At 51.0% G+C, this 13,175-nt stretch overlaps 1 protein-coding gene across 1 annotated transcript; it reads right to left on the reverse strand.

The window, feature by feature from the left end:
- Window positions 1-1,551: 1,551 nt before the first annotated feature.
- MYMK (myomaker, myoblast fusion factor) lies at window positions 1,552-8,276 on the reverse strand. The gene is made up of 5 exons (XM_052668639.1): window positions 8,089-8,276; window positions 5,798-5,912; window positions 3,770-3,918; window positions 3,045-3,161; window positions 1,552-2,438 (listed from the first exon to the last, which is right to left on the reverse strand). Exons 1-5 carry the CDS (start codon window positions 8,221-8,223, stop codon window positions 2,292-2,294), a joined length of 663 nt encoding a protein of 220 aa, XP_052524599.1. The 5' UTR covers window positions 8,224-8,276; the 3' UTR covers window positions 1,552-2,291.
- Between the last annotated feature and the right edge of the window lie 4,899 nt (window positions 8,277-13,175).

A 13,175-nucleotide genomic window follows, 5' to 3' on the forward strand; every position in this document is an offset into this window, starting at 1 on the left:
TGCTCTGCCTTGTGCTGACAGCAGATACTGGGCTGGAGCAGAAAACACAGTCCCTCCCCTCTCATTCATTTTTTCCTTTTTTTCTTTCTTTCTTTTTTCCCCCTTGGGTCGATGGTAAAAAAGCCCGGGCGGTTTCGGCTCCGCAAAACCCAAATGCCTTTTGCAGCATCAAGCCTAGATCCCATAAGTAATATCCCAGCATTGGAGAATAACACAGTATATGAAGTAGACGGGGAGCTATAAAGACGCTTTAAAAGGGGCAATAAAAGTTTTGGGTTTCATATCGTCTTACCAAAGAAGAGAATAACAGAGAAGCAGGAAATTTCAGTAGCAGACATGACAAAGGTCACAGCACTCAGACTGCACCTTAGACGAAAACACCTCGTCTTATGAAAACAGCAAGAATTTTTGGCAGGGGCTCAAGAGCTCTTACAGGCAAAGCTCTCAGCAGCGCTAAAAGGTTACAAGAGACTGTTTTGTCTACGTTGCTGTAAATGTTTATAATATTTCCTTGCATTTGTAGTGCATGGGATATCCTGGCCGGGCGATAGCGAGCTCAGTCTCTGCAGGCAGGTGTGGGGAGCCCTGCATCGCCCCGTGGATGATGGTCCCACCGTGGACACCACGGATGCTCCAGGCTGTGGTGCAGCTCTCAGGATGGGTGCTGGTTTGGGGGTGGATGGTGGGAGCAGAGCCTGAGGGCAACAAAAGGGAGAAAGGAATAGAGAGAAACCTCGCTGCTGTTTTGCAGTGTGTAATACCCTTTCTGGATGGTTGGTTTTGTTTTGGTTTGGGTTTTTTTTTTGGTGTAACACCTGAGTACACAGCAGGTGGGAGCAGGAGCTTTCATTTACTCAGCTGGACCTTAGCTCATATGCCCTCCTGGCTTGCAAGGGATCTGTCAGCCTTCTTATAACATGCATTTAGGCACCATAACCCACTGCATTTATCAGCAGCTCTCCCCTAAGCATTTTGCAGGCACGACTCTCTCCCCATGCTTGTGAGCTCAGCTGGGGCTTCCATGGGGAACTTTCACAGCACTGCTGCCCTGCAAGAGCCAAATAGCCACCATATGTGTTTTGGGGTTCAAGTCCCTCTGGTCAATGGCTGCACCAGTGGTGAAGATGTGCACAGAGATGGGGAGGCTGGATGAACGTTTGAATGCGAAGCAATGAACCCCAGCCTGCAGCATTCAGGATGCACAGATGTGCTCAGGATGGCTCAACAAGTGACAGGCAGAGCATTGCATGCACCTTGCAGATGGGGCTGGAGGCTGCGTGCACTCCAGCGAGTCCTGTTGGTCGAGGTGCCTGCAGAGCCCTTTGGGCACACTTTTCTCTGTGTGCAGCTGGTTGGTTGTGCCACCAGCTTGCCAGTGACTCCTGGACACGCGGGGCTCCGTGATTCATTTGTGTTTTTGTTGGAAAGCTGCTCAGCTTTGGTCGTTGCCCCATTGCAGGAAGTGGCTCTGATGAATGACCGGGCTGGGTTTCTCTTCCAGAGGAACCCAGGCTTAATGTGGGCTTTCTGTGGACATCACTGTATATCAATACTGCTCTAATTGTCCATGACATATAGTCTTGGCGTATTTCCCAGACAGTCTAAATAAATCATACACTTCTACTATAGTAAATAGTCTGTTAGAGGAGATGTTAGAGGCTTACAGCCCTCCCCCCTCTCCGAGAGCTTTGCTGTGCCTTCTCATTTTCCTTGGGCTTCCCATACTAAGGATGCTTGCTATGAGCACACCTGCTGGCCTGGCCAAAGCACCCAAAGCTGCAGCTAATGGTGTGGCAGGGGATGGGGTGGCTGTGCCCAAAGCGTTTGGGGCTGGAGCAAGACAGGATTGAGCAGGGAGGGGATTTGCACCACTTGAGAAATGCTGGTGTTGCACATTTGCCAAGTCTTTGCAAATAAGTATTATTTACATCAAGAGAATGCATAAATAAAATAGTAAATATCTCACAAAAATACAAACATCTCACAAAAAGGTTCTGGGTGTTACAAACAGAGAACTATGTGCTCAAACTGGTCCTGAAGCTCTGGTCCTCCCAGGCCAGCAGAGGGGACAGGGGGAGGTGACGTGGCCAAGAGCGCACAGGGTGATGCAGAGCTCTCTGGCACAGGGGCACACCCCATGCAAAGGCTTCTCCAGGGGAACTGAGCAAAGTGAAAGCACATCAGCTGGGGCTGATGGTGGAAAGAGCAAACCATTCCACAGAAGAAAAGCCCTGGGTGTGTATGGAGCTGGTGGGCAAAGATCCTCTGGAGCAAAGCACCATGCGGGGGGCTCAGACGCAGCAGCACAGCGTGGAACAGTCGAGCCTGGCAGGGCTGCCAGCCCCCCCAGCCTTCTTGTTCTCCTTGGGCAGCAGCAGCACGAAGGCCATGGCCAGGGCGCAGTGGTAGAAGCTGTGCACGTAGGTGTAGTCCCACTCCTGCAAAGGGGAAAGCATTACTGGGCCAGTGGGTGCAGAGCGTGGGGGTTCTGCAAGTAGCCCAAAGGAAAGGGATAAAAAAGATATCCTGAGTCCTGCTGTCAGAGAAGAAACGATTTTCAGCCTTAAAAAAAAAAAAAAAAAAAAAAGGCAAAGTGGATTTAACACATTCCAATTTGCACATTTCCCAATTGGTGAATGAAGTGTTTCATTACCCTGCAAAGGACGAGGCTGGGAAGGCTAGGAGGGAGGATGGGGTGCGGTGGGGGGGGGGACGCGCTGCAAAGTGACATTTTTATGTTCTGCTAGAATGTGCAATTACTGCATGCTTTGAAAAATAACCCTCGGGGATGGCGGCGAGGTCGGATCTCACAGCTCCCAATGCACGGAGCAGCTGTAACGGTGTGGGTGGGACGTGTGAGCTCTCATGCAGAACAGGGGCACTGGGCAGTAGTGGGAGCAGAGGTTGAAAGCCAGGCTGTGTGCACCCAGGAGCCAGTGGGGCCTTCACCTTGGCATGAGGACGGTTTGGATCTATTTGTGGCACAGATGTTAGCCAGGGTGATGACCCCTGGAGATCAGTGTGGGTGAGTGTGCAAATGGTACCTCAAAGAAGAACCTCAGCATCAGTGCTAATGCCCCGAAGCAGAAGCCAGGACCGATCTGTTGGGTGTAGACGCTCTTGTCTGGATACAGCCCTTTCTTCTCCTTCATCTTTTGTAGCTGCAAGCACACAGAGCACACAGAGCACACTGAGCAGCCTCACCCGTGGCCCACAGGGGCTCCATGCCCAGATCTCATCAATGTTAACACAAAGAACCACAGAACCACTTGAGTCGGAAGGGATCCCTAAAGGCCACCTGATCCAATGCCCTGCTGTGAACAGGGACACCTGCAGCTCCACTAGGTGCTCAGAGCCCCATCCCCCAACTTCGGATTTCTGAAGGGACAGAACCCCACCACCTTTCTGGGCAACCTGTGCCATTGCATCACCAATATTGTAAATTTTTTTTCCTTATATCCAGTCTAAATCTCCCCTAACACCAAGCCATGAAACACCCTAACACAAAGCCATGCAAAGCTGCAGTCACGCTCTGAGGCTGTGGGCTCTGCCTGCACTGGGCAAGCCCTGTGCTCCTTCTACCTCTGTTGTTTTGGGTTTTTTTTTGCACAAAGCTGGATTCTCAACATTCAGCCCCAAAACCTGAGCTAAGGATGCGTGCGCCCTTGCAAACCCAGCCTCTGTCTGAGAGATAAGTTCAACTTGGGGCTGGACCTTGAAAACCTCTTGCAGGCAATTGGAGAGCCCCAGGCGTGCCCTTTGGACGCACCCATTTCACGGTGATCACCAGCACAGCTGTCCCAATGGGTCCCGAGTAGATGCCGTATCCCCAGCGGTCATGGTAGGTCCTCACAGCGATGGTGAGCACGCCGAACATGATGAAGGTCGATCTCTTTGGTTCATCAAACTCGGCCAGGGCTGTGGGCAAAGAGCATGGATTTGGCTCAGCTGTGTTTCCTGCTCCTGTGGTGGGGAGAGCAGCTCGGGGTGTCCAAGCCTCATCCCAGGGACCCCAGGATTGGGTCTGGGATTGGTCAGACTAGATGATCTCAGAGGCCTTTTCCAACCTTAATGACTGGGGCTGTGCTTTAGGTTAGGGTTAGGATTAGGATTCTACAGCCATCAGTGATGGGATGTGCATTCACCCCTTCCCCTTGGCTCTGCAAATGCAGGGAGCTCAGCACACCTGTAGGGCTGACCCTGGCAGAACCTGCTGCTGCCTCAACCGAAAAATCAGGGATGAAAGCAGGGATCTTGCAGCTGGTGGAGCTGTGCTTGGTTCCTGCTCTTCCCAAAGCCCTCCCGAATTTCCTGGCTGTGGTGGGGATGGGGCTCCAGGCTGATGGGCGACACCGGCACCTGCCTGGGTTTGCAAGCTGGAAGTCGCCAGTGCAAGTGAATTATTGAAGGCTTTTGTTTAGCACAGAATGGGGTAATAACTGATAAAAGTTATGGATCCCAGTGGGCTCCATGCTTTTCCAGCTCGCACAGCTGTGTTATGGCTGTCCTGGATTTGCATTCCGGGAAGCGTGCCCGAGGGTCTGCGTCCGCACATGTGCGCCTGGGCTTTACAAGGCACAGCCAGAGGCTTCCCTGGGCTGCAGTCAGTGCACCTCCATGTCCTTGGATCAGGTTTTTATAGGGAGTTTGGCTAAGGGATCATGTCCGCATTTTAATCTCTGTTGTTTCCCCGCGGGTCAATATTTTAAACATCTTATTCTGGGGTTATTTATTTTTATTATTTATTTATTTGCTGTCAGATTTCTTTTTTGAACGCGGTTAATGAAGCAATCGAGTTGAAATTTTGCTGCGAGGAACCAAAGTGCCTGGATCAGCACCGACCTTCCCTGACCCTGCCGTCATCTACTGAGAAATGTCCCTTGCAGACCACGTGCCTCGCTGCCCTTCTGCAGCCTTCCCCCTTCTCTGGTTCTTTCATTGTGTTCATTCCTATTTTGCCTCGTTTCAGTGGTGAATGAGGAACAAGAGGGGAAAAATAGAGAATGGAGGGAATGTGAGAATAGGAAACCTGAATATGCCAGAGTCGGGATTTTTAATGAAAAGCAGGTAGAGTACCTTTCTGCCTTTTCTAATCAGATCTAATAATTTCCAACGGCCCAGACCAGGCTTGATAACTAGGGAGATAGATTTGTTTTGACTAAACCACTTTGGTTTGCTTGCTGCCTAGGGAAGTGGCAAGCTCTGCACTTTGAATGCCTCAATTTTGGGACATGGGCTGTTCTGTGGCTAGAAGAACTTCAGCACACAAACCAATGGGCACAGCGTGGGGAAAGGGAAGAGAAAAGTAAGATTCTCTGGTGTGTGAGGTCTCAGACCAAGTCATCCTGTAGTACTCCCAGTGCTGCTGGTTCCTTGAACCAAAGCACAAGATTGCATGAGCCTATCTGAAATAAACAATTTTGCTTATGTGAAAAGATAATGATGGAAGAAGAGTGCCTAGTTTATTACAACAGCTGGCTCCAGGGCTCTGTTTATCTCAAAGAGCAAAGCCATCCCAGCTACCATGTGGGATGGTTTTGGTGTGCATCCATCCACTAGGTGCAATGACTTTCCAAGGCATGTGTGGTACACAGGCAGCCGTGCCCATGGCAAGGGGTTTGGAGCTTATGATCCTTAAGGCCTCTTCCAACCCAAGCCACTCTATGATTCCATGACATAAAGAAAGACCAAACCACGGCCTGGACTGACTTCTGTAAGAGGTGAGTGATGTAGTTGGAGCTCCAAAGCACAGCCCTGCAACCAGCACCCACCTGCAGGGACCCTGAGCCGTGCTTACCCATCAGGGACACCCAGATGGACAGAGCTGTCCCATAGATGCTGAAGTACTCCAGGATGTCATAGCGCATGAAACATAGCACCGATAAGCCAGGGCCATCACACGCATGGTAAATCTATTCAAAAAAGAAAAAAAGAAAACATTAGAGATCTAGATTCTTACCCACAGACAGGTAAAATATACCTCCTCTTATCAGTTGGTTTGAAACAGACTTTGTGTGGCTGCTAAACCATAGGAGCAGAACAGTCCCAGATCCACCAGGGTTGCTGATGTGCAGCAGTGAATCTATTGGATTCCGTACCCAATGGCAAACCACCCCAGTGCCAGCACCCTTCTGTCCTATTAAAAATTATCTGCAGACTGGTTCTGCTTTGCCTTCCAGGCAGCACCAGAGTTTGCATTGTGATGACCACACTGCTGCTGTGAGCAGGGACCCACAGCTGCTTTCTTCCAGCAGAAGGAAGGGCTCAGACAGTTTTGATTTTAATTGTGAAAGATTCTTGTAAAAGAATTCCTAACGAGTTTCCCAATGAAACACGTCTAGATGCCAGGTCACTGTATGGGCTAATTAGGGTTTCTATGGACAGAGTCTGGACACTGGGGACGTCACTCATTAGTGTCTGCTGGTTCCTGTCCACTGGATGTTGCTCATCGATTGGGATATTTGCAAAGAATCACTGTCATGCAGCACAGATGCAGACCAAGCCAAGAGAAATTTTGCAGAGCAGTCACAGCAATGCTCCTGCCTGGTGCTCACCTTTCCCTACCTGCTCCCAGCCCTACTCACTTCCCACCACAAGCACCATAGCACTGGAAAGGTCCCAGCACTGCTTGGCCCCTTGCCTATGGCGCAGCCCCACTGCCATGCAGAGCAGGATGCTGCTATTCTGTATCATGGGTATCACTCGGAGCCCTTTGGCTCACTGTGGTTTCTAGCAATGATAGCACTATGGCCATCATTCCTCTCCCTGCTTCAGGCTGTGTTTGGAGATCAGGGAGGAGAAGGGCTGAAGGAGAAGGAGTGCCTTTCTGGCCGGCATCATGCCACTTGTTGGGCACGGCCACATGCAACCCAGGAGGGGATGTGACAAGAATGGGGATGGCAGCAGCTGTCACTCCCTGCCCCATCCGGGTGGCAGCTGCAGCCCCTTCCCCACGCGAGGATTTCGGCTCCGCGGTGAGGATCCGTCCCGCCTCCCCTCCAGGCTCACGCCAACTTTCCGATGGGCTTCTGGGGAAGGTGGAGCAGACACAGAAGCAGTGCAAAATGAAATCGTAGATGTCTGGCTTCCCCGGGGAGCTGGGAGGGAGCTGAGGGGGGGGGGAGGGGGGCTGTGCTCGGTGGGGATGGGTTTATTGACTGCTCCTGGAGTCTTTATGGAACTGGAAGAAGTTTTCCCCCTGCACTGTGCTTTAAATGGGGCTTTAAATGATGGATCCTCAGGAATAAAAGCGTAGTAGGCTTTACCCTCAGTTCTGCTGCAGAAGAGCTGTTTGCACCAGGAAGATGCCTCACTATCCACTGTCTCTGTGTCCATGCGGGGGGCACAAATTGCTCCATGAAATGCCTTAGGATGAGTGGTGAGAAATGAACAAAAGGGGGGCAGGAGGTGCTGGCTTTCACATCACTGCCACAGTGGAGGGGTAAAACTTATTTTCCCCGATAGCTCGGCAGCATGTTTTAGCCTTTCCTTCCCCCCTGCAAAAGTCCCTGACTCCAGCATGGCTCACACCACCACTTAGCAATTGCAAAATCAAGAATTTGACTGTGCGCTTCTGGCTACAAGGACAGAAGCATAGTGAGATACTCTGAATGGCATTTAAACCCTCAGTCCAGCGTGGCTATTTCCCAGCTGTAAAACAAAGAGAGGATTGGCTCCAGAACACTGTGTTGAATCACTGTTTCACATCCAGACCCTTCCTAACTTCACCATGAAACACCACTACGTCCCCTTAAGGACAGCCCTCAGCACATCCACTCAAAGAATCACAGGGCCATAGAATTATAGAATCGTTTGAATTGGAAGTGACCTTCAAATGCCATCTGGTCCAACTCCCTGCACTGAACTGGGACACTTACAGCTCAGTCTGGTGCTCATGTCCCCAACCAGCCTGACCTTGGGTGTCTCCAAGGATGGGGACATTCAAGAACGCACTGCTCAGCACTGCACACGGTGGGAGATAGATAAAACTGGGTATTCTGGTGGTCACTTGGTGACATCCCCTCTCACCCCCTTGGAGACCCCCCTGTTCCTGACACTGGAAGGGAGGAAAAACACATGCACTCTTACCGCCACGAAGAACATGGTGAAGAAGTAGACCATGGCTTCCATGTGGAAGCGCCGCTTGGCCGCGATGCTGATGGTGGGGAGAAAGACCAAAGTGCTGAGGGTGGGCAGGAGGAGTTTGGCCACCAGTGAGCCCATGGGTGCCTGACAGGCCGGCGGCTCCTGGGTCTGTGTGAGCTGCTGGAGATGGAGGAGAAAGCAGACGTGGAGAGAAGGCTTTAAACTTTAAATGTCCAGAGAGCTGCAGGCAGGGAACAGCTGCGGGCTGTGGCACAGCTGAGCCGCCCATGCACTCCATTCCCTCCTGGATAGCAAAATTCTTGGGGCAGCAAATGCTCCATGCCCTGCAATGCCCCAGCTGTTTGTGTCCTTCGACGACTGCGGTTTGCTTAATGCTGGCTGTAATGCACATGCGTTTATTGCACACACCCATGGAGCTCTGAATCTGGCTTTTATCCGTGGAGGAGAGGCGCTGGGGAGCAACAAGCATGGGAGCAGCATCAAATCTGAGCCAGCATCCTATCCGGTGTGAAATGCCGCCCATACACGCGTGTGCCTGGGTGCTCAGGAAGGGTGAAACTCAACCCCATGGAAATTCAAGAACTGAGCTTTCCCTCTGCAGAGAGGAATAGGAGCAGATCACTGGATGGTGTGGGAGAACTGGAGGGAAGGAGACCAAAAGCCAAGCAAAATTTGGGCTGCTAATCCACTCAGTGGCTTCTCTCTTTTATTACGCCTTTTTATTATATCACCGCTGATCCCCTCCTAGGTTAATATCTTTTCCTTGGAGCCTTGCAGGGATTCTCAGCATCCTTTCAGTCCAGCTGTTCTCATGAGCGGGGAGCAGGAATGCTGAGCTTGAGCAAACGCCTTTGTGCTGGTGGGGGTTGGAAGGGGGCTGTGGGCTGCTGGGAGCCACCGGCTTTGTGTGAGCTCTATAGCATGGGTTTGCCCGTGCCTCTGATGGGAACACATAGAGAAAAAGGCACTGTGAAAGCCTCCAGACAGGCTGGAAAGGGAGGAGGAGTCACTTAGGTGTTGCGTGCAATGAGGATGGCCCAGTAGTATCAAGGTGTGGGCATAGGAGGATTTGCTGGCAGTCTTCCTCCAGGCACAGTGTGATGGGGTCCTGTTCTATAGGATATCTCAGGTTGGATATTATGAAAAACCGCTGTTCTGAAAGAGTGGCAATGCAGTGGAACAGGCTGTCCAGGCAGTGGTGGGGCTACAATTCCAGAACCATAGAGATGTGGCACTGAGGGACTTATCTGTGGGCATGGTGGGGTGGGTTGGGGATCTGAGAGGTCTTTTAAAACCTGAACGATTCTGTGGTTCTGTAACTGGTCAGGCCTGCAGGCGAGCATCCCTTCACAGGGAGCTGCTCAGTGCACGTCTTCAGCTGCCCTCCTGCCTGCACAAGCTTAGCACCAACCCCTGCAAAACTGCAAAAAAAATAGTGAAAACCTCTATGATCCCTTTACACTGTGAAAATCTCTCTAGCACAGAACTACCCAACTTCTGAGTGGGAACTGGAGCAAAGTGAACACATGTCCACAACTGCATGCATGGCAACCCCTTGGGACAATTCGCATGGATGTGCGACTGTGGCGGTCATGCAACAGCTTCAAAATCTGATCAAACCGTTGTCACATGAACCCCCCTCACTTCTTTGCCCAAAACACAGCTGGAGCCCAGGGGAAGGGAAACCCAGCTGGCTGCTGGCTGCAGCGCGTGCCAGCCCTGGGCAGTAAGCGCTGGAGCTCTCAGGAGCAAGAAAACATTCCTCAGGTGCTTTGGGTTTTGTCTCTCCCAGCTGCACGCCCTGGGCTGGTGCTTGATTTGCAGCCAGCACTGTAGGCACTGAAGGAAAAAAAACACCCCTGGTTTGCACACGTGTTCCAGCACGGATTGAAAAAGAGAGCCCAAAGCAAAGCGTGCAGGGCAGGTGGCAGCTCACCTCGGGGTCTTTGTTTCAACACACGGTGCTAGACATGGGCTTTGCACATCTTCCAGGGAAGGAACCCAAGGGACAAAGGGTCAGAATTGCGTTCCTACACTCTTAAACAGGTAGGAAATCAAGAAAGAGCAAATTTTAGCTCCTGCGTTTTAAGTGCTTCTGGAAAGCAAATTTCACATTCACATTCCACAGGGCTAATTTTGTGTGGACCAGAGTGCACACAAGAACGGTGATACATATGGCTGAAAAGTGGTTCCCAGATGCCAAAACCAGGTTCTGGTATGCCGGCCTGGATCCTTCCAGGGTAACACTAACCATGGCTCTCTGTGAGCACTTCTACTGTTTCAGCTCAGACGTTGCAGAGGAGAAAGGAGACACAGAGAGTTTTGTGTTATTTTTAATGTGAGGGTGATAGGTTGAGTGTAGAATGCACCGAAAGAGGAGTGGGGATCGATGCCAGTATTGAATATGAAGAATATATTCTTCTTTGGGTGAGTGAAGGAGCAGCCTTCCCTACCCCAAGGAGCAGGGGTGAGAAAAGCATTGGGGTAAAATCCCTCCCATCGCCTTTGTCAGAGCCGCTGCATGAATGCAAAGAGAGCTTTTGATAGAACCACCATCCTTTCTGTAGGACTGCAAGTCACAGGTGTGGGGAAAGGGCCTTCCAGGCATGCTCCTGGCTATGGGGCAGTGCCCACCCACCCCCTTCTGCACCTGCAGCCTTATTAGTGAAATAAATTGCCACTTCAAATGTCTGTTCTCTGTGAGGCCTGGCCCCGTTTTAGCTTATTGCTTGGCTTTAATGATTCCTGCTTCCTGTCTCTCTATTGAATAAACCTGTTGTGTGTGACACCTTTGCTTTTTTCTTTTGGGTTTTCCACCCTTCCCTGCCCCTCTACCTGGTCGTTGCCTGTTACAACGTCACCATTAGTGATGAGGACGTATGTTTTGTCACCTGTTTGTTGTTGCTCTTACCCCTCTGGTTCTGCTTCAGGGTGGGCTGCTTGGATGCCAAAGGTGGAAATAGGTGGGGGTCTTGCAGTGGTGTTTATTGCTGGTTTCATGGGGCATAAGGGTTTTGTTGCACTCGCAGCTGCTGGAGCACAGTGGCAATGGAAGGTCTCAGCTCCAGACCCCCTTGGCCAAAAATCTCATTTTCTGAAGAGAAAAGTTTGAATCTGTGATGTTTAAAGGCTCAGAAGCCAGAAGGGAATGAAACCAATCTTAGGATTTGGGGGAGTCTGACTCATGACTTTTGAATGCCTGTGGTTGGCAGTGCTGCATAGCTTGTGTTCCTCAACACAATACCACGCAACCTCCATGCAAGGCACATTCCACTACAAGAAAAAGCTTTGTAATTTTGCCTTTTTATCTTTGCATAGCTTAAATTTCCAACCAAGTGTGATGGGTCTGAAGGCTCCTCCAGGTTCCTGCAGGAACATATGTCCTCTGGGGACAGATAGTATTAAAGCAAAAGAAAAAAAAAAGTGGTTTTAAAGGCATTAAAACCCTATGGCTACGACCATACCTGGGAACACTGCGGTCACTTGTGGCTTTCAGACTTCCCAGAGGCATTTTTAATAGGAATCTGATGGCGAGAGCAGCTTGGTGGCTTGTTGGTTTGACTCAACATATTGCAAATATCCACGGATGAAACCCTCATGCTAACACGACATAAATCACTGTTGTCCACATTTCATGCAGGCATGCAGAGCTTAAAGTGCCTTGCCTAACACTGTGCCGTAGGGTCACTCTGCAAGGGACCGGGAGCGTCTCCAAAGGACAACTGTTGGTCTCCTTTTGGTTCAGTTGCACAGTGGTAGGCCGTAGCCACAGCTCTGGAGAAGAAGCTAGGGCTGTCTGCCAGGGCATTTGTTGGGGCTTTGTCACATTTTGATCCCCTTGGCAAAGTCCTGGCAGTGCAGAGCTCTCACCCCACTCTGCGACTGCCTTAACAGCTGTATTTACTGTGTGTAGCTGTGCAGAATTATTGAATGAGAGGGTCAGAAAAGAAGAAAGTCTGGGAGATGTCTCACCCTTGAGTGAATCCAAAGCTGCCGGGGCTCTGGACCAGCACACGCCATACCATGCTCTTCCAGCCTGGCTCTCCTGGATGTTTTAATGGGGCTGGGAACAGCAATGCTGCAGCACACCACGTGGCACTGGGGCCAGAAAAGGGACAATTTTGCCTGAAAAGTGGTGCAGGAGGCATCCTGTGGCCAAGATGTGACTCAGTCCACCAGAAGCAGGTCCTGCTCCACGCTCCTTGCTCCAAGGTCACCACTCCAGCAGGAGAACATTCTGGAGCTTCTGTTGCTCCATTTATTTGTAGTGTGAGTTGTGCGAGGCACGGATCTGGGATGGAAAAGCTGGCCTCAGGGAAAGTGAAGCACAGGGTTCGGGTTAGGGTTAGGTTTAAGGTTCGGGATAGGGTTAGCTGGAGCTTTTCCTGCACATTTGGCCATCTGCACCATTTGAGCCCCACCCCTGCTGAGATTTGCCCCTCATGCACTGTGCTGCACATGGGGCTGGTGCTCCATCTTCCCATGGCTCAGTCCTGGACTTTTCTGGGAATGTCCTCTGCAAGCACACTGCGCCCATCCCCAGGTTGAGAGTGCTTTTCACCCTCCACGCAGGTGCATCTTGTCTCAATTTACTCCAGCCCCAAAAAGCAGTCAATAACATCTGCAAATCATTTCTAACGCTCACGCCAAAAACCAGGAGATAAAAAACCCTGTCGTCTGAGCCCGGCCGCCGATGATTAATGCCGGACCTGCCGGCAGCCTCGGCAGCAGCACCGCGTCCCCCGGCTTTGGGGTGGTGCTTTGGATCTGTTCTGTGCCGCGTTTTGCTTTCAGGGCTGGTGTTGCTCCCGGTGACGCGATGGCATCGCTCCTGCTGATTTCACGCAGAGGGGCCGGGGCTGCGTAAGCCGCTCTGCTGCGGCCAGGGATAACACGGCGTGATTTATGGGAGCGATCAGTTGCCACTAGGAGCTGGTTAGGAATTTTCCGATGAAACGGGGATTGCGTCAGAAACCGCTGAGTCATCTCAACTGTTTCGTAAAGAAAAGAAAAAAAAAAAGAAAAGAAAAGAAAAAAAAAGTAAAGTCCTTTGGCTTTGGTGGACTTTT

This window comes from Tympanuchus pallidicinctus, unplaced genomic scaffold (assembly GCF_026119805.1).
Source record: "Tympanuchus pallidicinctus isolate F22 unplaced genomic scaffold, pur_lepc_1.0 scaffold8, whole genome shotgun sequence".
NCBI lineage: Eukaryota > Metazoa > Chordata > Aves > Galliformes > Phasianidae > Tympanuchus > Tympanuchus pallidicinctus.